Source organism: Vigna angularis, chromosome 5 (assembly GCF_016808095.1).
Source record: "Vigna angularis cultivar LongXiaoDou No.4 chromosome 5, ASM1680809v1, whole genome shotgun sequence".
Taxonomy (NCBI): domain Eukaryota; kingdom Viridiplantae; phylum Streptophyta; class Magnoliopsida; order Fabales; family Fabaceae; genus Vigna; species Vigna angularis.
The window spans coordinates 29,503,159-29,527,154 of NC_068974.1; the positions used below are offsets into that span (position 1 = coordinate 29,503,159).

A 23,996-nucleotide genomic window follows, 5' to 3' on the forward strand; every position below is an offset into this window, starting at 1 on the left:
ATCTACGTGGGCATCCTTCCGTACGGTGTCTGGCTCTCCCTGGTACACAAGCCCCCCAAGTCCTAGTACACGTAGTGGACGTAGGATTTTGAATATGACGCGTCTTGGGCCTAGAAATCGCAATTGGGCCGTATCCAGTGAGCTTTTGAATTTTGTTTTTAGGCGGGAAAACACGCGGCACATTCCCATTGATGGTAGGCGAAGCGTCGCCAGATTCGGAGCGTTGGTCGTGCTAGATCTTGACGGCCAGGACGCGCCCAACGGTCATTAAACTTTTCCTATAAATAGCGGATGGGACGAGGTCATTTTCGCTTATCTTCATTATTCAAGCTTTCAAATTCTTTTTCCCTCAGGTAATAAATGGCAACTGTGTCCATTGAGTCAGGTTCTGGGTCGTCGGGCGGAGTCCGGGAGGGGTTGGCGAGGGGCGTCAGCGGTGATTCTCTTAGCTCAGTTTCTTCTCATTTTTTGGAAGAGGCGGTTGGGTCTTCTGGGGCGGACCCTGAGGTACCGGTCTCGACTGGCGACCGGATCTTTCATGGCGTGCCTCTGTTCTTGCTCAAAGGCGGTGTCCGTGTAGTCGGGTCTCCCTTCGAGCCGGACGGGCAAGGGGCGGTGGTGTCCGAGTGGGCTCCCCATGATCCTAGCCTGTATGCTTCCTGCTATGCTTTCCGCAAGGAGTTAGAATGGAGGGTCCGCCGTACCCATATCGTCCGGGATGTAGAAGACTCGAGGTTGATTCGTGCTGGGGTAACTTTGTTAAATGAAAGGGTCTTCCATGAAGGGAGGTCGAGTCCGTACGATTTCTTCTTCATGTACGTGACCTTCTTCACCCATCTTTTTATCCGGGTGCCTTTTACTAAGTTTCAAACGGCCATACTTCGGGAAGTTAATGTGGCTCCCACGCAGCTGCATCCCAACTCTTGGGCGGCCGTGCAGGCATTTCTGGCGATGTGTTTAGCCGTGGGCGTGACTCCCACCATCCCGGTCTTCTTTCATTATTTCGAGGTCCGCCCTTCTCCCTCTGGCGGTTGGGTATCCTTCACGTCAGTTCGGGACAGGACTCTGTTCCGCCCCTTCTCTGATTCCTTCAAAAATTTTAAACAACATTACTTCAAAATAATCATTGACAAAGCCGGCCTCCACAAATTTTCTGATGGTGAAGGGAGGCCGTTGTTCCCATTTTATTGGACGAGGGATCCTCGACGAATAAAAGCGACTTCTATTGGGGTCTTAACAGCACCCGACCTAGAGGCCGTGCGTACCATTAACGCCCTCCCCCGCCAGATCTCCGCCCGTCACTTGGTCGAATGCCTTAGTCTCGAGGATTGTGGACCAAAGGCGTTCGGTATGGTCTTGTCATACTGGGTGTGTTTGTTTTTTCGTATACTGACGTTAATTTTTCTGAATTGCTTTGTTTCTTGCAGAACTGATGACGACTCCGGGTCCCCGCAAATCCAACTTTATGGCCACCTGGAAGAAGTCCGGGGCCAGTTCGTCGACCGCCCGGCCGACGAGTGTTCCTAACGTGCCCCGTCCTCCTCCCGCAAGACGCCTTCCAACTGTACGCCTAGCTCCGAAGGTAGGGGTCCCTCCTGCCAAGAAGACCGAGGGTTCAGGCATCAAGGTGCCGGGTCCGGATCCCTAACAAGAATTGGCGGCCGTCCAAGTGGACCCGTCCTCTGAGGCGGCCACTGTCTCCGTTGATCCCTTGATACGTAAGAGAAAAGAGCCTGCTGCTGAGGGACGAAAAGACAAGGAGGGCTCTTCGTCTCGATCAGCTTCAAAGAAGGCCCGGAAGGGCAAAGACAAAGAGAAAGATCGGGAGAGGGTCCCGGCCGTCCCCTTACCGAGCGGCGTCTTTAGCCCGGAATTCAGCATGAGCGACCGGGCGAAGTTCCACATGAGCTCCTCTCAACGGGCGCTCATTGAGCCCCTTTCTGAATTGGAGTTAACTAATGCCATGCTAGAGATGTCGACCCGGACGTCCGCCCTGGCCTGGTATCTGAAGGAATTTGCTGACCGCCCTGGAATGGCGGAGATCCGAGCCGAGCTTGACAGAGAGAAGAAAAACTCGGCCTCCCTTCAGCTGACCTTGGAGCAGATGGTCCTCAATCAAGATGAATATGATAAGAAGATCGAGCAGCTGGAGGCCGATCTTGAGAAGACCAAGAGGGAGGCCGTCGAAGGTTTGGCAGCCGCCCGGGGCGAACAAGAACGTATGGCAGAGGAAGGTCGACAGCTGAAGGCGGAGGTAGCCCGCCTAAAAGAGGCCGAAGCCGAGTGTATCAAGACGAACGAGGCTCTCGCCCGGGACGTTGCCAAAGCGAAAGAGAAGGTTGCTGAGTTGGAGTCAACTGTCATGTTTGAACATGAGGAAGGCTTCAACAAAGCCCTTCGCCAGGTATCTCTTTTGGCGGGCATTCCAGAACCGTACTCCTTCGGCGTTGATATTGAAAAGGACGTCTTTGATGGCGTCCTGGTAGACTTGAATGCCGCCGAGGAGGATGAGCCGGCCGTGGAGGCTGGGGATGGGGGAGATAATTAGGTTTTTATTTCCTTTTATTTTTTGATGTGTATCATGTGGCCGTCCGCCCAACGTCTCGGATTGTCCAGAGGTTGGCCGGACGGTCCTTTTGTAAATCTGGGCGCGTTTTAGCGTCAATGATTAATACACAGTTGCTTTTTCCAGTTTCGTGTATCTCCTTATGTGCGCCTTTATTCTTACAAAGTTAATTGACTTTAGTAATGGTCCGGCCGGGGTGGGGATTGCCCTTCCTTTTCCCGGGCGGATGTCAACGTTTAGCTTTTAGATGTTTAATTTTCGCTTCATTGCCCAACCAAGTTGAGAGTTGTTCTCGCTGTAACACTCTTTTGCACCAGCTTGGGTTTTGTAGGGCGGACGGTCCTTCGTTTCGTCGCTCAACCAAGCTGAGAGTTGTTCTCGTTGGAACACTCTTTTTCACCAGCTTGGGTTTGATAGGGCGGATGGTCCTTCGCTTCGTCGCCCAACCAAGCTGAGAGTTGTTCTCGTTGGAACACTCTTTTTCACCAGCTTGGAGTTTGATAGGGCGGACGGTCCTTCGCTTCGTCGCCCAACCGAGCTGAGAGTTGTTATCGTTGGAACACTCTTTTTCGCCAGCTTGGAGTTTGATAGGGCGGACGGTCCTTCGCTTCGTCGCCCAACCAAGCTGAGAGTTGTTCTCGTTGGAACACTCTTTTTCACCAGCTTGGGTTTGATAGGGCGGACGGTCCTTCGCTTCGTCGCCCAACCAAGCTGAGAGTTGTTCTCGTTGGAACACTCTTTTTCACCAGCTTGGAGTTTGATAGGGCGGACGGTCCTTCGCTTCGTCGCCCAACCGAGCTGAGAGTTGTTATCGTTGGAACACTCTTTTTCGCCAGCTTGGAGTTTGATAGGGCGGACGGTCCTTCGCTTCGTCGCCCAACCAAGCTGAGAGTTTTTCTCGTTGGAACACTCTTTTTCACCAGCTTGGAGTTTGATAGGGCGGACGGTCCTTCGCCTCGTCACCCAACCAAGATGAGAGTTGTTCTCGTTGGAACACTCTTTTTCACCAGCTTGGAGTTTGATAGGGCGGACGGTCCTTCGCTTCGTCGCCCAACCAAGCTGAGAGTTGTTCTAGTTGGAACACTCTTTTTCACCAGCTTGGAGTTTGATAGGGCGGACGGTCCTTCGCTTCGTCGCCCAACCAAGCTGAGAGTTGTTCTCGTTGGAACACTCTTTTTCACCAGCTTGGAGTTTGATAGGCGGACGGTCTTTATGTGGCTGAGTTGTCCTGCCAACTTGGTCTCTACAAAATAAAGTTACGTTTGTAGGGAAAGAGAAATATTCTGTCATTATTTGGAAAAAGCAGTACATGTGATCCAGTCATAGAAATTAACTAAAGTAAAACTTTAGATGTGTGGCGTTCCAAGTGTTGGGGATGGAACGTCCGTCCACGCGCTCCAGCCTATACGCCCCGTTTCCTAGGGCTTCCATTATTCGGAACGGCCCTTCCCACTTGGCAGCGAGCTTTCCATGCGCTGGGTTTCGGCGGGCGTCTTCGGCTTTTCTCCACACTAAATCCCCCTCCTGGAAGCTTCTTGGCCGGACCTTGGAGTTGTATTTTCTTTCAACCATGCGCTTGCATGCTTCGGCCCTCAATGCCGCCCGGTCCCGCCGTTCATCTAGGGAGTCCAACTCGATCCTCATCTCTTGGTCGTTGAGGTTCAGGTCTTCGACTTGCCGCCTCAGGGACGGTTCACCCAGTTCCACCGGTAACATGGCATCAGTACCATAAGTTAAGTTGAAAGGGGTCTCGCCTGTGGTTCCATGAGGTGTGCATCTATACGCCCATAGGACCTCGGGTAGCTCGTCCACCCACGCTCCCTTCTTTTCTCCCAAACGCCGCTTAAGCTTCGAGACTATGGTCTTATTCATTGCTTCCGCTTGTCCGTTCGTTTGGGGATGTTCTACTGAGCTGGTGACGTGCTTAATCCCCAATCCTTTGAAGAATTCGGCTAGTTTCTTGTCAATAAACTGCCGGCCGTTATCTGTGATGATTGATCGAGGGAGGCCGAAGCGACATATCAATTTCTAGCAGAACTTGTGGACTTGGGCGGCCGTGATGGTTGCCAGGGGCTCGGCCTCTACCCATTTGGTAAAGTAATCCACCGCCACCAGGAGGAACTTCTTCTGTGCCTGTCCTACTGGGAACGGTCCTACGATGTCCATACCCCATTGGGCGAACGGCCACGGGGAAGATATTGAATGGAGGGCGTGCGGCGGTAGGTTGGAGTTGTTGGAATGCTCTTGGCAGCGAACGCATCTTTGGACGAATGCCCTTGTGTCCGCTTCCACGGTAGGCCAGTAATATCCGGCTCTCAGTAGCCGGGCTTTTAGCGTCCGCCAACCTGTGTGAAGGCCGCAAATGCCATTATGGAGCTCGTCCATAACGTAATGTGCTTCTGCCTCTCCCAAGCATTTAAGGAGAGGGGAGGAGAATCCTCTGCGATACAGGTCGTCCCCCACCACAAGATACCGGGCGACCTTCTTGGCTTCGCTCGGGCCTACCGTCCGCCCTTCATCCTGGCGAGTCATGATTTCTCTGATTTCTGTTCGTCAATCTTTTCCCCCGTCGGACACCGCCGAACACTCTACTGAAGGCTGAAGTAGAACCTGTCGCACGACAGTAGTTAACTGTCCCTTTTCCTTTCCCGAACTAAGCTTAGACAGTATGTCTGCCCTCGTGTTTTGTTCCCTGGGAATGTGCTGTATGTCAACTTTATCGAACGCTCTTGCGAGGTCCGTTGCTCGTTGGAAATACCGCAATAAACGTTCCTCTCGGACTTGGAAGTTGCCATTCATTTGACCCACTACCAGCTCTGAGTCCGTCCGGCAGGTTATTCTCCTTGCCCCCATGTCTTTTGCCAGCTCGAGGCCGGCCACCAGGGCCTCATACTCGGCCTGATTGTTGGATACCGTGAACTTGAAGATCAGGGAATGTTCCAGCAAGAATCCGTTGGGGCCCTCGAGCACGATGCCGGCCCCGCTGATCGATCGACCAGACGCTCCATCCACATACAAGTTCCACTCGTCCTGGCCGGACGGTGGTAGCTCGGCCGCGAAATCTGCTAAGTGTTGGCCTTTGACCGATCCTCTCGGCTCATACCGTAAGCCGAATTCCGAGAGCTCAACCGCCCATGCCACCATCCGTCCGGGCAAGTCCGGCTTCCTGAGGATTTTGGAGATAGGGAAGTCGGTCCTGACTATCACCTGATGGCTTTGGAAGTAAGGACGAAGCCTTCGGGAGGCGTGCAACAAAGCTAAGGCCACCTTCTCTACCCGCTGGTATCGGGTTTCGGCGTCTAGGAGCGTGCGACTCACAAAATAAATTAGCCTCGCCTGAGGCCGTTCTTGCATTAGCACGACACTAATGGCCGTCTCTGACACTCCCAGGAAAATATGCAGATCCCCCCTGGGACCGGGCGGTTCATGACCGGTGGGTTGACAAGGATGGTTTTGACGTCTTGAAGCGCTCGTTCGCATTCGTCGTCCCAGGCCGGGCCGGCCCCTTTCTTCAATTTTCGCAGGACCGACCTCATTCTTTCCGCCAGGTTGGGGATAAATCGGGACAAGGCGGTGAGGCGTCCGACCAGTCTTTGGATTTCCTTAAGGGTGGTCGGACTTTGCATTTGTAGTATCACTTCACACTTGTCCGGGTTGGCCTCGATCCCCCTGGATGTCAACATGAAGCCCAAGAACTTTCCGGCAGCTACCCCAAATGTACATTTGGCGGGGTTTAGGCGCATGCCGAACTTCCTCACTTGGCGAAACACCTCCTCAAGGTCTTTAAGGTGTCCATCTCCATCCGCGGACCGGACTACCATGTCGTCCACATACACGTCCATGCACCGGCCTATTTGCTCCCGGAAGATCCTGTCCATTAAGCGCTGGTACGTCGCCCCCGCATTCTTCAGGCCGAATGGCATGACCTCATAACAGAAGTTGGACTTCTCTGTTATGAATGCCGTCTTCTCGACGTCCGGCCCATACATGGGTATCTGGTTGTATCCGGAATATGCATCCAAGAAACTTAGTACTCGATGCCCAGAAGCGCCGTCCACCAGGGCGTCTATACTGGGTAGGGGGTGCGAATCTTTCGGGCAGGCTTTGTTCAGGTCCGTGTAGTCAGTGCACATGCGCCATTTTCCACTGGCCTTCTTCACCATAACCACGTTAGCTAGCCACGTGGTGTACGTGACTTCCCGAACAAAACCAGCTTTCTTCAACTTCTCTACTTCCTCCTCCACAACCTTTCGTTTCTCCTCGCCCATTCTTCGCTTTTTCTGGGCGATCGGGCGAGCGTTTTGGAAAAGCGAGAGCTTATGGCACATCACTACGGGATGGATGCCCGGCATATCAGCTGCCGTCCACGCAAATAGATCCCGGTTCTTCCATAGGAGTGCCCTCAACTCCTTTTCCATCTCAAGGTTCAGCTCCCCGGCGATGAGGGTGGTCTGAGTGGGTTCCCTTCCTATCAAGATAGGTTGGGTTTCTCCAATAGGCTCCAGACGGTCCTCGGTATTCGTCCTTGGGTCGAGATCTGCCATGGCCACCTCAGAGCCGACTGCCCGCCTCTTCACTGGTCGGACGTGCAGCTTCAACCCCGCCGCGTAGCACTCCCGTGCCGTCTTCTGGTCCGCCCGGACCGTACAGATAGTTCCCTTTTCGGAGGGGTATTTCATCGTGAGGTGAGGGGTAGAGATGATTGCTCCAAATGCGTTTAGGCACGGCCTTCCGAGCAGTACGTTGTACGACGTGTTAGCCTCTATCAGCAGATATCGGACCCTCTTCTCTTCGCTGGAGCGTCCGGTTCCCAACCTTGTTCTCAATTCTACGTACCCCCTAGTGTCAACCCTTTCTCCTGCAAAGCCTACTATCTGCCCATCATAAGGGACAATGAGGTCCTCTGAGATATCCATCTGAAGGAAGGTCTTCCAGTAGAGGATGTTGACCGAACTTCCCTGGTCAACCAGAACTTTGCCGATTCCGTACCGCGCTATTTCTGCGGTTATGACCATCGGATCGTCCTGGTCGGGATCAGGGGCGTGAAAGTCTTCGTCCGAGAAGGTAATGGGCGGCATGGAGCGACGCGGCTTGTCAAACAAATGTACGGACTGAAGGGCCCGAACATGGCGCTTACGGGCGGAGGAAGATGATCCTCCTCCCGCAAATCCTCCCGAAATAGTGTTGATGTGCCCCCTCAGGGGGCGTTCTCGGCTGCGGCTGTGACTTCGGCTAGGTCGGACTTCTGAACGAGGCCGCTCCGCTCTTGACCTCTGCGGTTTATCCTTACGGTAGGCCAGCCTGTGAGCAGGCCGATCGGTTGATTGCGGCGGGCGTTCGTCACGAATGTATTTCTTGAGCTTTCCCGCCCGGATGAGTTCCTCTATTTTGTCCCTGAGGATCCAGCACTCCTCAGTGTTATGACCCATATTTTTATGGTAGGCGCAATGCTTGCTCCGGTCAGCGTTCTTCGCTGTCGGGAACCCTTCCTGGTCCGGTATCAATTCTGCGCTTAGTGCCTCTCGAAGGATTTTCTCCCTTGGGACGTTCAGAGGGGTATACTATTGGAAACGGGGTCCCTTTTTCTGCTCCCTGGGCCTAGGACCGGACGTTTTCCCCGTCGACTGACCGGGCTTATTACCGTCTGCCTTTTCTCCCCTGGCCTCCTGATTCTCCCTTTTGTACGAGAGCTTCATCTCCTCCACCCTTATCTCATCCGCCGCTCGTTCCCTCAACTCTTCCATTGTTTTGGGCGCTCGCCTGCAGACGCTATCCTTAAACGGCCCTGGCTTTAGAGCTGGCAGGATATAGTGAAGGGCGAGCTCTGGCGTCAAGCTTTTCACGCGCCGGACGGTCTTCTGATACTTGTCCATAAACGTCCGCAGCGCTTCATCCTTCCCCTGCTTGAGGGTCATTAATTCGAATACGGTCAAGTCTTGGGTACTGTTGGCCGCGAATTGTCTGATGAATAGCTGCTTTAACCCAGCAAAGTTTTCTATTGAATTAGGGGGAGGGTATTGTTAACTCTTTGGCAAGTGTACCAAATCGTTCTAAGTAATAAAACCGGTAAGACCGGATATCGTTTCCCAAGAGACTCGTGTAATACTTTAAAACCGTATAATAAGTTAACTAACTTAGACTAAGAATACAACATTTTGGTATGATTCAAGTGTAATAAAATTTACATTCATAAATATGCGATAAAATGAACGTCTTAGAGGCTAAAAGATTGAAAATGGTTGATGGATAATGAAACAATATGGATGAGATGTTGGAGAATGATTGTAATTACTACGCTATCATGCAAATGCACATCACTACTTCATCAATTAATTGCGTTTGTCAACCTTCCTATTATACTTAGACCCAATTCCTTGGTAGAAAAAGCCTAGACTCACTTCTTTCAGTCCCAATTCCTTGGTAACCTAGAAAGTTCATCTGCATTACGATTAGAGGTTTAAGACAACTAAAGCATCAAGCTCCATTCCTAGATACAATCTCCCTTAGGTGTTAATTCCAGTTCAAGATCCACACAATACTTTCCAATATCTAGCAAATCTTAGAATCATGTTATGGTTGATCAAGTCACAACAAGCTTTAAGAGAAGGAAATTAAACACTCACAATCAAATGAAAGAAGCTTAAATTCATTAAAACTCAAGTGCATTTACATGAAAGTTTCGTAACTACATCATTCCCCAACAAATTGAGATTAGTTCTCCATAGTCATGGAGAACTAGAGCTTACAATGGAGAAAAATGGAAGAATGGGGATCCAAGGAGGAAGGATGGAGAGTTTCCACTGCCCAAAACCAGCTCCCTTAGGTCTGAAAATGGTGTTCCAAGCTTCAGCCGCCAAGAAGATGCCACCCTCAGTTACAGAATGCTTTAAATAGATCTAGGGTTCCAGGTCAGCAGAGGTCGCGCCCGGGCGCCCTCCTCAGTCGCGCCCAAGCGCGAAGCTTTCGCAGAAGGTCGCGCCCGGGCGCCTTCTTTCTCGCGCCCAAGCGCGGAGCTCTCGCAGAAGGTCGCGCCCGGGCGCCCTCTTGGTCGCGCCCAGGCGCGGAGCTCGCGCAGATGGTCGCGCCCAGGCGCCCTCTTGGTCGCGCCCGGGCGCGAGGCTTGCGCAGAAAATGGCATTTTGCCTCCTTCTTCTTAGGCGCTTAGGTGTGAACTTCCTTCCCTGCTCCATCAGATCCTGCTTTTGTATCTTTTCCTTGCTCCCGTCCTTGGTAAATACAATACTTCTCCAATAACTTGCAAATCACCTACGAATTTGAGGAATTAATGACGAAAACTTAAATATAAAGCTTAAGCTAGACTTATTCACAAACTTAGATAAAAAGGGAGGATTCGACATGTTTCAAGCTTAAAAAGGGTAGATTTTGTATAAGAATTGGTTCAAAGATGATGGTAAAAATTACCGTTATCACAACCCCAAACTTGAAATCTTGCTTGTCCTCAAGCAGAAAAACAACAAAAATTGAACTGGTTTGAGCAAACAACTCAAATTTAATGCTTCATCACTCAAGAAGAGTAGAATTCAGTTATGCTTGCTCATCATGTTGACTTGATTTTTGTCACAAGAAGTGAAGCTTTTACTGATGGTACTCACAAAATTACAAAATTAAACATCAGCTATGTTCTATGAGGGACTAACACACATGGCAAAAGTATTTTCTTAACTAACATGGAACCCTTCCTCTGAAAAGAAACTGTTTCTCTCACTTTCACAGGTGTATGGGGATGTGTGTCTCTCACTCAATCATCACAATATCACACAATTGGACTTTGCCTTTCATTTCCCTTACAATGAACACACTTACCTATAAAATTGAAGTACAAGAACATTCAAGGCTCTACAAGGGTTAGGTTAAGAAGGAGCTTTGGTTTTTCTAGGCAAAACTAATACTAAGAGAGCATTCATTTTAGCACAAGATAACAAAGTCTCGCGTACTTCCACCAATTGTAAGCAAATCTTACTTCTTTTTCCCTTTTTGTAGTATTTTTTTTTTTTTTTTATGTCACCTCAAATACCCCAAACTTGAACCATTTTCCTGTACCCCACTAGAATGCTCATCTTAGCTTAAGGTAGAGGGATTACAAATTTTTCAGATTGCTTTTTAAGGTTCATGGATACATAAGGTTACAAAAGGCTATGGGTTCAAAAACTTCAGACAACAAAGGAAGAACAAGACAACCTTGATCATGTGTATTGAACAAGTAAATGATCCACTTCAGGGAAAATCAGGCAAAACTCAATTGTGCTTCTAAAGTGAAATCATTCGACAATAATTCTGGAGCACAAAATCTCACTAGGTTACTTAGGGTTCCATATTTGTTTTCAAACACAATGCCATGCATATTAATCACAAGAAGAACACCGCATGAAATTCATTCAGTCGAGCGTAACCACAGTGAAAAAAAACTACCCAACTCGATCCTAATTTCTCAAAGTCTCACAGAGTAAAAGCAAACATAAGCAATTTCTAATCAAGTCAAGTTCAAAACATTTTCATCAACATGTTCATTCAACCAAGTTCAAAATTTGACCAAAAGTACGAGTGCTAAAATTAAATTAACTACGGAAATTAAAGCATGAAAGTAGTAATTGTTTATGAAAGAGATGAAAGTTGCCCGTCTCATTGTCTCATCTGTCTCCTCAAGAATCACTCTCAGTGTCCTCCTCTTCTTCTTCCTCTTCAGATTGCTCCTCCTCATCTTCCTCCTCAGATTGATCCTCTTCCATTGCTTGAGCTCCAGAGGATGTTCCAGCTCCCCCATCAGTAGAGGTCTGGTCCCCAGGCCAAGCTACTCTTGCAGCATATTCCTCAGAAGTCATGAAACCTGGGTGAGAGGAGGCGTAAACCTGACGCATCATGTCTGCGTGAGCAAGGCCCATCCTGTGGAGTGCTTCCAGCTTAGCATTGAGGTCAGCCATATTGAAGGGGTTTTGTGGGCCGTCTTCTTCAGGCTGTGCAGGTGGGTCAGGCTGATTTCTCCTATGCCTTCTTGGTGGCTGGGGTGCAGGAATGTTTTGACCGTCCTCATCAATTAAGCAGTATTGCAGGTAATAGGACCGATCAATGGTTTTCCTTGGTTTCTCAAATGGAGGCATTGAAGTATCAACCCCAGCAATCTCACATAGGTGAGTGATCAGAGATGGGTGGCCTAGTGGAGTGTTGCTCAGTGCAGTATGGGCACAGTCATTGATCTCATGTGCAATAATGTTACCCACATTGATTGGCTGACCCTGCAATATAAAGAAAAGGAGAAGTGCTCTACTCACATTGAGGTCAGACATATGGGAGCATGGAGATATGTTGGCATGTATGAATGCCATCCAATATTTGGAGAGAGGTGTAAGAAAGGAACGCTTGATATGCAATGGTTGTCCCTGTCTGTTTCTATGAAAGTGACCTCTTGGGAGGCACAAAGTCCTCTCAACCTCCTGATAGTCTATCCCTGCAAAATTTGTTCGGTTTGCGTCTGAATAATGACATGTTGAATTGCCCCCTGGCCACTGAGTGTTCAAGAAAGAGTTGATTGTATTTGCATCAAAAGCCACTGGCCTCCCTCGCACATAACTTGTGAACGGTTGTGGTTCGTCTGAATAGCTGCGAGCATTGGCATAGAATTCCCGGACTACATCAATATTAGCCGGTTCAGGGAAGGAGATAAGATTGCTCCAGTGTCGACGCCACACCTCTTGGGCAAATTGTGGTTCCTCCCGAGGTAGCTGTTCTACTACTCTTTCCATAAGGAGCCGTCTGTTTTGAGACTCCTCAAAATTTTTTTTATGTCTCTGGGAGAGGAAGGTTTGAGGTTTGGAGTTCTTCTTTTGCTTCTGCCTCTTTGTTGCTATGGTTTTGATTCTTTTTGTTCCTGAAACAGAGGCCATTTCTGCACAAACATTCAACATTATGAATGTAAGGAGGGGACACAGAATAATCAAAGTGAGAAGTAACGTTTGTGCAACGGTTGTGCATTCATGGCTCAAGAGCATACACAAACAATTAGGACACTCAATCACAAACAATTACAAGGAAATCAAAAGACAAAAATAAACAAAACGTATGAAAAGCTCAACCATGGCCAAATGCTGGCCGAACCAGTCGCGCCCGGGCGCGACCTGCAAGGGGCGCCTGGGCGCGACTTCTGCAGAAAAATTCTGCAGAATAGTTCCTTTTTCTTTACCTGTTTTTGTGAGTTTTTAAGGTTTTTCAGAATTCAATCCATCATGCAAGCAATTCAATTAAACACACTAACTAAAACAAAGCATTCAAAGCATGGATGAAACAGAGAAAATGGAAAACAATTGAAGAACAAAGCATGGGCCACATTCTTGGCCGAGCCAGTCGCGCCTGGGCGCGACCTGCAAGGGGCGCCTGGGCGCGAGTTTCTGCAGAGTGCAGAACTCAATGGCAGTGGGTTTTTCCAGTTTTTCAATTATTAATCAAGCATTCAAGCAGTTCAATTGTACAATCCTAGTCTAATTCAAACAACAATCAACACATGAAAGCAAAGCATTTTCAAAACAAGCAAACGAAAGCAAAACCTACTTGATTTGGAGAATTGAATTTGAATTTTAATTTGGGGATCTTGAGAGAGTTGAGAGCTTGACCGTGATTACCCAAAGAAAACGGATTTGGTGAGGAGAAGGAGTGGGTGTGATGTGCAAGTGATAAAGTTGAGTGGGTGTTTTGAGTTGGGAATAGGTTTACCAAGTGAGAGAGTTCACAATGGTGAGTGAGATGATTGTTGAGTGGTGGCAGTTTGTGTGGCTTAGATGGAGGGGTATGGTGGTTTTTGGAGGCTTTGAAGAGAATAGGCACGAGAGAGAGAGAGGGGGCTGGAAATTAGGGTTTGAAAATGAGGGACATCAGACCACTGTGCACTTAAAATCAGAAAAATTTTGGGCCTGCACATGTCGCGCCCGGGCGCCCCTCGTGTGGAGGGCGCCTGGGCGCGCCCAGCACGCTGCTGCAACTCGCGCCTGGGCGCGCCTGGTCAGGGGGGCTTGGGCGTGAATTCTGCAGAATTTCAGCAGACTGCAGGATTCAACTCACAGTATCATTTTCTGATTTTTGCATTCTCTAGCTCTCAAAGCACCCCAGAACACCTTATTTTTATCAAACACATTTGCTTAAATCTCCAATAAGGGAAATTCACACTAAGAATCAATTTGAAGGTGTTCAATTTCACAAATTTTCAACATTCTCCAAAACAAGCTAATTGAAAATCAAGACACAACACAATCACACTATTCACATCTCAAGCTACACAACACACTAACATACATCCTCACAGACAAATTTTAACAAGTTCTAAAACACATTCAAACAATCAAAAACACACTCAAATAACAAAATCACACAAGGAGAGAGGGTTAGAAAGCTGGGTTGCCTCCCAGTAAGCGCTTGTTTAACGTCATTAGCTTGACAGATGAAGCATTTAAGTTTGGTTTTTGATGTTGGTGTGCTTCTTCCTTTCATGACACCAACATGTTCTAAGCAGCTTTCTTGTCACCAACTTGACTCTTCTTGAATATGGAGCCTCAATTTCGAGAACTCCATTTGCTTTGATAGACTTGATAACCCAGACCCTGCTCTTAAGCTTAACTGGTTTGCCAGGTTTGGGTTCATCACTTTCCACAATAGAGCCTTGGTGAACTTTTTCATCTTCCCTATCTTCTTCTTCATCCTTAACTTTTGGGGAGAAACAATTAAGACTTTTCTTGACCAACTTGGCAGCTTGCCCTGTTAGACTAGTCACTGATAAAAGTTCATCCGTGGCTTTAAGACTAGCCTGTTTTTCTCGACTTTGTTGCTCAGCTTCGAAGACATTGAACGTTATTTCTCTATCTTGGTCCTTTATTTTCAATATTCCCTCTTCCATATGAATGACAACCTTAGCTGTCTTCATGAACGGTCTTCCAAGAATGAGTGGTATTTCTGCATCTTCCTCCATGTCCATCACTACAAAGTCCACCAGGAATTGGAGCTTATCAATTTTTATTATCACATCTTCAACTACACCAAATGGATATTTGATAGATCTATCCGCCAATTGAAGCATCATTCTTGTTGGCTTGGCTTCAAGACCACCAATCTTTTTAAGCATAGAGAGGGGCATCAGGTTGATGCTAGCCCCTAAATCAATAAGAGCCTTCCCTATATCATGGTCTCCAATGGTGCACGGGATGGTGAAACTCCCCGGATCTTTAAATTTTGGAGGGAGAGTCTTCTGCATGATGGCACTACAATTTCCCTGTACTTCAATTTTTTTCTCATCTAAATACCTTTTTTTCTTGTTGAGGAATTGCTTCATGTACTTTGCATAGGCGGGAATTTGTTGCAGTGCTTCGGTCAAGGGTATTTTGATCTCCAATTGCTTGAAGATATCCATGAACCGCCCAAACTGCTTTTCTTTATCCTTTCTTGAGTATATTTGTGGATAGGGAAGAGGCTTCTCAACTTCTTTTTCTTTTGTTTTTCTTCTCTCATCCTCTTCTTCTCTTCTATTTTCAAGCTTTGTCTCATTTTCATCTTTTCTTTCTTCACGCTCCTCTGAGTTCTTTTTCTCCCCACTCACTAGCAACTTGCCACTTCTTATGGTGATTGCCTTGCATTCCTCCTTTGGGTTGGCTTCAGTATTGGCTCCAAAACTCTTATCAGGCTTTTCTTCTAGCTTCTTGGCCAGTTGGCCAACTTGTATCTCCAAATTCCTTATGGATGCTTCCGTGCTTTTGTGGTTGGAGATGGATACTTGCATGAATTGTTGAAGAGTGTCCTCCAATTTAGAGGTCCTGTCTGATAGAGAGGGGTGTGGTTGGTATTGTTGTTGAGGTGGTCTGTTTGAAGGTCCAGCTTGTCCTTGGCCCATGCTTGGGTGCGGTCTCCATCCTTGATTATATTGATTGTTACGGTTTTGATTACCCATATAGTTCACGTCTTCTTGGGTATTGACCTGCATAGCACAATGACCATTAGCATGTTCTCCACCACACAATTCACACCCTTGATGTTGGGCTTGTGAAACATTCTGGAGTTCTTTTGGCAATTGAGAGAGTTTGTTCATGAGCGCTTCAAGCTGTTGGGTCATTATCTTGTTTTGGGCTAGTAGAGCATCCTGAGATTGTAGTTGAAACACGCCTTTTTGCTGAGCCCTTTCATTCTGCAATTCACTGTCATTTGCAGCCATGTTTTCTATCAGCTCATGGGCTTCTTCAGGTGTCTTCCAACGGATATTTCCTCCAGCTGAGGCATCTAACATCAATTTGGTTTGGGATCTCAATCCTCCCAAAAACATGTTGAGAACAGTAGGCTCATCAAACCCATGAGTGGGTGTCTTTCTCAGCAGCCCTTTGAATCTGTCCCAGGCTTGACTCAGAGTCTCATTGACATCTTGCTGAAAAGATGAAATCTCCTGTTTCCCTTTGTTAACCTTGGACTGTGGGAAGAATTTGTTGAGAAATTTTGCCACGACATCTTCCCAAGTAGTAAAGCTATTTTCAGGGAAAGAATTCAGCCACATCTTCGCATTACCTCCCAAGGAGAATGGAAATAAGCTGAGCCTTATTGCCTCATCTGGCACTTGATGGATCTTTACAGTGTTGCAAATTTCCAAGAAAGTTGCCAAATGATTATAAGGATTCTCGTGTGATAGGCCATTGAATTGATTACTCTGCACCAGATGGATGAGAGTAGGCTTCATTTCCATGTTCACAGCATTTACCCGTGGTCGAGCAATACTATTAAAGTGGAGTGGTCCTGCGAAAGTAGAGTAATCTTCCAAGGTGCGCCTTGCTTGTCTATCACCATTTCCATTCATATCATCACCCATATCCCCCATTTCCTGATTAGCTGTGGAAGAGTTTGGTTGCTCAGAGATTACAGGTGCGGGAGAAATGTCTCTGGAAATTCTGTTTTCTCTCCTTCTTCGGCTATTGTTTCTTCTTGCTGTCTTTTCAACTTCAGGATCCAATAGAAGAGGTTCAACTGATGGTGTGCTTCTAGTACGAATTTTTCTCTGCATTCACTAAAAACAACAATACTAGAGCACAAGATTAACTTAAAGATCAATAAAACAAATTTATTCACAGTATAAAGAATATAAGAATAAAGCCTAAGTTGGTTAAGAATTACACAACTGTAAAGTACTAACACCGATTCCCCGGCAACGGCGCCAAAAACTTGTTAACTCTTTGGCAAGTGTACCAAATCGTTCTAAGTAATAAAACCGGTAAGACCGGATATCGTTTCCCAAGAGACTCGTGTAATACTTTAAAACCGTATAATAAGTTAACTAACTTAGACTAAGAATACAACATTTTGGTATGATTCAAGTGTAATAAAATTTACATTCATAAATATGCGATAAAATGAACGTCTTAGAGGCTAAAAGATTGAAAATGGTTGATGGATAATGAAACAATATGGATGAGATGTTGGAGAATGATTGTAATTACTACGCTATCATGCAAATGCACATCACTACTTCATCAATTAATTGCGTTTGTCAACCTTCCTATTATACTTAGACCCAATTCCTTGGTAGAAAAAGCCTAGACTCACTTCTTTCAGTCCCAATTCCTTGGTAACCTAGAAAGTTCATCTGCATTACGATTAGAGGTTTAAGACAACTAAAGCATCAAGCTCCATTCCTAGATACAATCTCCCTTAGGTGTTAATTCCAGTTCAAGATCCACACAATACTTTCCAATATCTAGCAAATCTTAGAATCATGTTATGGTTGATCAAGTCACAACAAGCTTTAAGAGAAGGAAATTAAACACTCACAATCAAATGAAAGAAGCTTAAATTCATTAAAACTCAAGTGCATTTACATGAAAGTTTCGTAACTACATCATTCCCCAACAAATTGAGATTAGTTCTCCATAGTCATGGAGAACTAGAGCTTACAATGGAGAAAAATGGAAGAATGGGGATCCAAGGAGGAAGGATGGAGAGTTTCCACTGCCCAAAACCAGCTCCCTTAGGTCCGAAAATGGTGTTCCAAGCTTCAGCCGCCAAGAAGATGCCACCCTCAGTTACAGAATGCTTTAAATAGATCTAGGGTTCCAGGTCAGCAGAGGTTGCGCCCGGGCGCCCTCTTGGTCGCGCCCAGGCGCGGAGCTCGCGCAGATGGTCGCGCCCAGGCGCCCTCTTGGTCGCGCCCGGGCGCGAGGCTTGCGCAGAAAATGGCATTTTGCCTCCTTCTTCTTAGGCGCTTAGGTGTGAACTTCCTTCCCTGCTCCATCAGATCCTGCTTTTGTATCTTTTCCTTGCTCCCGTCCTTGGTAAATACAATACTTCTCCAATAACTTGCAAATCACCTACGAATTTGAGGAATTAATGACGAAAACTTAAATATAAAGCTTAAGCTAGACTTATTCACAAACTTAGATAAAAAGGGAGGATTCGACATGTTTCAAGCTTAAAAAGGGTAGATTTTGTATAAGAATTGGTTCAAAGATGATGGTAAAAATTACCGTTATCAGGTATTGAACCATTCCAATGCTTCGTCCTCCAATGAGAGCGAGAACGCTCGGCACCAAATGGCATCATTGCCCGTTCGGAACGCCATTGCGTTCGAGAACGTCTGAATGTGGGACACGGGATCCGTTGTCCCGTTATACATTTTGAATTGCGGAGCCACAAATTGCTCCGAAATTTGGACGTTCATTATGCTTTGGGTGAACGGAAGTAACAAGGTGGACGAGGGCTCCGACTTCACTACCATCCGTCCGTCCTCAGCAGCACTCTCCGCATGCACCGATTTAGCCTTGCTTCCCTCGGCCTCAGATCCAGTAGGCCTCTAAGTTCTATCACATTCGGTATCTTGGGGCGTACGCTCTCCTGTCAACGCCTTTCCTTTATCCTTCACTTGCTCTCCTCCGTCTATCCTTCCCACCTCCCGGGCTATCTTTGCTTCACAGTCGGCCTTTACGGCCGCCAGTTCGTCCTCGTGACGCTGCTGCATCTCATCCATTTTCTGCTGCAAGACTCGGATCATCTCAACGGGGTCGTCCATGCACATGTTTCTCGTGGTCACCATTGGGTTTTTGAAATCACACGGCCCCACGGTGGGCGCCAAATGTTTCGGATGTGTAGGGCTGTGCTGTTCCAAACCTTCAAATTTCCCTGCGATCTTGTCTTAGTGGCGGGACTCCTCTTCCCGTCCTAACTCTCTTCTCAATCCGGAGGGGTGGAGACCTGCAAAAGGTTCTCCGATGCCAAAGTCAGTTTCAGAGCAATGGCTATTTTCAAGGGTAGCAGTAAATGTGCATTCAATGTAACCTACCTACCACTCACCTTGGTCCTGTATTTATAGTTTTTGCTATGGGCTTGGGATTAGTGAAAAGTTAATCCCGGCCCAAAATAGCCCAATAGCTTCTAATCTCTACTTACCTCCAAACCAGGTTAATTTACCTGAACCATAATGATTAGCGAGTTGGCCGGTCAATGAGGTACGGGCGTCCGCCCATATGGTACGGGCGTCCGCCCTACTCTATTCGATCCTTCACATTTGTTTACGAGGTAATCTTCGAAGCCTCCAATATCGGGGAAGGCGGACGGTCACTGGCCCTTTGGACGACTCGAGGCATTGAAATGGGCGGACGGCCCTTTACGTGGGCGTCCTTCCGTACGGCACCCGGCACTCTCTGGTACACAAACCCTCCAAGTCATTTTCCAGACGTTTCGTCTCAACGTTTTCCTGAAGAACACTTTTTGTGAGTGTAGGGAGTGCGGGGCTGTCTTGTGGTGATAGAATTCCATGTGAGCTCTTCAAAGTTTCTCTTACAAACAGAGGTTCTATCTGGTCACCGAAACGGGCGGACTGTCGTTGGCCCTTTGGGTGATGCGGACCCCGAAACGGGCGGACGGCCATCTACATGGGCATCCTTCCGTACGGTGTCCGGCTCTCCCACTACAAAAAAAATGATATATAGTAGAGGTTTGTTTTCGGAGGTTATAAAAAACCTCCGCAAATTGACATGATTTGAAATGATTATGCTTAACAGTGTAAATGACAATAATTGTGGCGGTTTTAATTTCTTATTTAGGAGGTTTATAACATCTTCAATTATAAAACTTTTTTTTGCCTTTCCAACTTTTTTATATCTCTTCCCTCTTTATATTTTACACGTAATTATCTTTTCCCCAATTCCAAAAACATGTATGCCTCCAAAATTTTTGACTTTTCTTCTCCCCTCCCAAATTTCCCACTCCCTTCCTCCTCTCAAAATTTCACAATCGTTCTTCCCTCTCGAGGCTTCTTAAAATCATCGCATTCCCTTTCTTCCTTTCTTTGTTCTTCCATTTCGCTCACGATAATTCTTTAGTTTCGAATTAGGGTTCCTAAGAGTTCTTCGTCGACTCCTCCTGCGCAACTCTGGAACAACATTCTGACGACATCGAGTTCTACGCCGACTCCTCCTATGAACTCCAATGAAAGCTCGTCCAAGCCGCTATCGCCGTTGACTCCTCCAGCGACGTTCAGTCCTCTTACTCTCCTCTTCTTGTATAGCTAACACGAAAGAGAGAGAAGCAAATGGAGAAGGTTTTGGAACAACAACACAGGAAAAGGAAGAAGAGAGAGTTAGGGTTTTATCGATTAACTCAAAAAATGGAGAAGAGAAGGGAAAATCAGGGGAAATGAATACTGTCGATCGTGATTCTCACCAGCGGAAGAGGTATAAACACTATAAGGTTTGGGTTAGGAAAGGTGAGATTTGAGACTTGGTTCTGTGGTCTTGTTAATAATTGGTGAAGTTGGTGTCATTTCTCAGATTTGTTAGAATCAATCATAGATTCTTTTACAATGTTGCTCTATCAAATGAATTCATTTTGCAATGTTTGTGTTTCCTTTGTGTAATGCATTAATCATTGATGTAAGAACCAACCTTTGTAATTTATAATACATAATTAATTTCAGAAATCGTTTAATGTTAACACTGTTTTTCATATCAATATCTAACCATTTAGTTTGTATTGAAAAGAAATACATTATAATAACAGACAGACATTTGGTGTAAATGGAACTCCTTTCTTGAGCTCCCTTTTTCATAATTTGCTCCTCTATTATAATAGATATAGAATCTTCATATGCTGCTAATGATTTTTTCTTACATAGAGAGGAGAGGATAGTGAGTTCTCCATAACAAAAGTATAAAATAGAAGACAATAAAGATGAATAATAATTAAAGAAAAGCTACCTATGTTCTGTAAAACAAACAATTGAATTAGAAATCCAATTTTGCATGCTTATAAATGTTGGACTGTAATCTCTTTTCTTTACTCATTCATAACTGGATTTTTTAGGTTCAAGGAGCTTCTGATACTGGTGGACACTTGCCAAGCCTCTACTCTGTTCTTCCAGGTCTCATTTTTTTATTTTAATAATTCTTGCGAGCTCCTATGCCAATTCTTATGAAATAATAATATGTGGTTTTGAGTATTCGTTGTGCATAATTAATCATCACTCATCATATTAGTACATAATGTTAGCTTTAGAGTTGATATTTGTCCAAGTCTAATGCATGCCTCATGTTCATTATTAGATGTATTTTGTTGAATGATGTTGTTGCCGTTAGTGGATGGGTTGGGATATAAAGAAGTCTGAAATTCAATTCCTCATATTTCTTTGCTATCAGACTGTTTAGCTCCTGTTAAAAGGACCTATATTAACAATGTTCAAGTACAGGTAAAGAGATTATGTTCTAAATGGTTTTCCTTCTTTATAAATGATTACTTTGCTTTCAGTCTTGAGCATCTTTGTGCCAATCACATAATTTTAATCAAAGCATATTAGCAACTTTTCTATACCGAGGGATTTGGTTTTAACTGATTGTTACATTTTTCCCCACTTTAACATCATGTCATTGAACTACAAAGAATATGAATTTAGCACTTTTCTAGTTTTGTTACTTCTTGTCTAGGTTTTATCTTTCTAGATTAAATCAATACTTTTAGTATTGTCTATGTCTATTCATTATTTATGGTAGTAGGAGAAACAAGCAGTAGAAGAGATTTTATTTTCCATAATTTTTTTGGTTCTATATTAGCTTGAGATAAAGTTTGAAAGAGTATATAAATGGAATCAATCTTCATTGTTTTGTAGATGAACATATCGATAATGGAGAACTTGGGCAAAATGGTATGATGTAGAGCTTTTGTCTGTCATGACAAATGGTGTTTATATTTGGAATATGAAACATGTATTATATTTTTTTGGTGTGACTTGCTCAATAATTTTTTTCACTCTCTCTAGTGTTGTATTTTGAATGGAAACAGAACCGGTGCGTGAACATGATAGCACATTTGTTCCATGCTAAAATTGGAGAAGATGGAAATGTTGTTGGAGTAAGAACTGTTGGCTTATCAGAAGTTATGATGTTGGCAGGACTTGCATTCGAGAAGTGGCAGAACAAGCATAAGGCAAAGAGACTTGAGGCATCAAACCTATCTTTGGTGCTACATCTTGGATTGAGGAAACCATGCCTTGATTGTCCTTTATCTTGGAAGTTTATGATATTGTTTTAGGATAAAACTATACTTAGTTTATTATGAATTGGGTAACATTTCTTTCTTTGTAACTATTTCTGCAATAGGATTACCTTGACTTCTAGCCTATCCTTCTGTAACATACAATTGTTTCTCAATTTATTTTTTTAAATTCCTTCCTACTCAGGGGTTTAAGTTCTATGGTATCAATTTCTTATTCAGAGGAATCATATTTGTTTGGTATTTAATAATTTAAAAATAAATTAAATTTACTTAATTTTGAAATTAAAAAAAAAAGAAGAAAAGAAAGAAATTGGTGAAAATAGGTAGTTATTATATATTTTAATAATCATTAAACAAAAAACGATATTATATATTTTAATAATCATCAAATAAAAAAACTGACAAAAAATATAGAAAACTTGTGATCAAATAGTTGAAAATAAAGGAGGTTAAAACCCCCACAAAGTAATAGTCAATAACAGAGGAGGTTTTTACCCTCCGCAGAAAAACCTCCGCAAATTGAACGTGATACCAGGGGTCGCAAAAAACCCCCGCAGATAGTTTGTGGCGACTCAAACTGCGGCGGTTTGAAAAACCCCCGAAATTTATTTTGCGGAGGGTGAAAACCCCCACAAATCGAAAAAAAAACCTCTTCTAAATAACCTTTTTTTTGTAGTGTCCCTGGTACAGTTGCAATTAATCAAATGTAAACCATTACTAATAATTACAATAAAAATGATTATGGCTTAATGCATACCTTTTCTATCTTTCCTCAAAATCCTAAATAAGAGAAAATAAAGAGGACCACGAGCATAAGATGGAAAACGAGTTAATGAGAGTGACGCGTAGAAAAGGAGACCAACGAGAGCATGATAAAATAATAACAACGAAAACAGACAAGGAGGAGCAACAAATGAAAGCAAATGAGGAACAAGGAGAACAACAAGAGCAAGGGAGTAAAGTGCAACGAGAACAACCAGAGCTAAACTGAGAAAAGGGAGGGAAGAATAAAATCAAAGATATTATGTCCGTTATAGAGATAATTGGTTAAAATATCTCTATTTCAAATTAAAAATAATACAATAAACTTATATTTTATTATAAAATTATCATCATACCACTTACTAGGACAATTCTAATAATAATGGGCATATACACTCTCATTATATTTACAATTGTGTCACCGCTTCACTTTTTATGGTGGATGAATTGTAACTACCATAATAAATCGTCATAAAATCATGTTTTTGCATTAGTGATCTTTAACGAATTTGATATCAATAGGAAGATCACCGTTTAATTGCCTCTTTTGGTGTAGAACAAAAACCTAGTTAAGATATGGTAATGGTTTAGTAAGGACAATTTGGGATTCCGAAGTTCTTAAAACTTCTCCCAAACGTTTTAGAAACCACATGATAACTTCAATTTCAATGTATTTAGTGATGGTATTAACAAGACTACAGCTGCATTAGACATTGCAGACATAGACATGAATTAGCCTAAGTGACTTGAGTTCTTCGCATGAAATTTTAGTATCATTGTAGTAGTTTGAAACACTTCTTTCTCCTTGTTTGATAGAATTCACTTCTTAAAGAAGATGAAATTCACTTGATATTTTCAAACACTATAATGAATTTAAATAAAACACATCTCAATATAATATTTTTTGATTTTAATTTATGTCATAAAAATAGAGTATTGAAAAAGTGTAAACTTGCAATGTGTTCCTTCTTTTTCGGAACAAGAATCCACGATACAACCATGCTCTCTACTTCAACAATTTCTCTGCAAATCACGATGAACATTGACTCCTCTTTAGCAATCCACTCGGAAGGTGGCTCGACTCGGACAATGTGATTCCTCCTCAACAAGTAATGGGTTCCTCATGTGGCTTCTGCCCTATCTTCCTAGATATAATAAT

At 44.7% G+C, this 23,996-nt stretch overlaps 2 protein-coding genes across 7 annotated transcripts; one reads left to right on the plus strand and one right to left on the minus strand.

The window, feature by feature from the left end:
* Positions 1-8,127: 8,127 nt before the first annotated feature.
* On the minus strand, positions 8,128-8,481 carry LOC128196717 (uncharacterized). Its single transcript, XM_052878228.1, has one exon. The coding sequence runs from the start codon at positions 8,479-8,481 to the stop codon at positions 8,128-8,130; it is 354 nt and encodes a 117-aa protein (XP_052734188.1).
* An 11,297-nt stretch (positions 8,482-19,778) lies between these two features.
* Positions 19,779-22,255, plus strand: LOC128196469 (glutamate decarboxylase 5-like). Of its 6 annotated transcripts, none has more exons than XR_008248766.1 (4): positions 19,779-20,294; positions 20,891-20,948; positions 21,690-21,725; positions 21,840-22,255. XR_008248766.1 is itself a non-coding variant. In XM_052877391.1 (4 exons), the coding sequence occupies exons 1-4, from the start codon at positions 20,225-20,227 to the stop codon at positions 22,109-22,111; spliced, it is 381 nt and encodes a 126-aa protein (XP_052733351.1). In that variant the 5' UTR covers positions 19,779-20,224; the 3' UTR covers positions 22,112-22,255. The 6 variants fall into 6 exon arrangements, 2 of the variants coding, with proteins under 2 accessions (XP_052733351.1, XP_052733352.1); XR_008248765.1 differs by having other exon boundaries at positions 21,863-22,255; XR_008248767.1 differs by having other exon boundaries at positions 21,972-22,255.
* The last annotated feature ends 1,741 nt before the right edge of the window (positions 22,256-23,996 follow it).

Excerpts from the sequence above, each read along its gene's own strand:
- LOC128196717 (XM_052878228.1), bottom strand. The coding sequence starts at position 8,481 with ATGACCCTCAAGCAGGGGAAGGATGAAGCGCTGCGGACGTTTATGGAC.
- LOC128196469 (XM_052877391.1), top strand. The coding sequence starts at position 20,225 with ATGAATACTGTCGATCGTGATTCTCACCAGCGGAAGAG. Across the intron at positions 20,263-20,890 it reads GATTCTCACCAGCGGAAGAG|GTTCAAGGAGCTTCTGATAC; the intron begins GTATAAACACTA and ends TGGATTTTTTAG. Across the intron at positions 20,949-21,689 it reads CCTCTACTCTGTTCTTCCAG|ATGAACATATCGATAATGGA; the intron begins GTCTCATTTTTT and ends ATTGTTTTGTAG.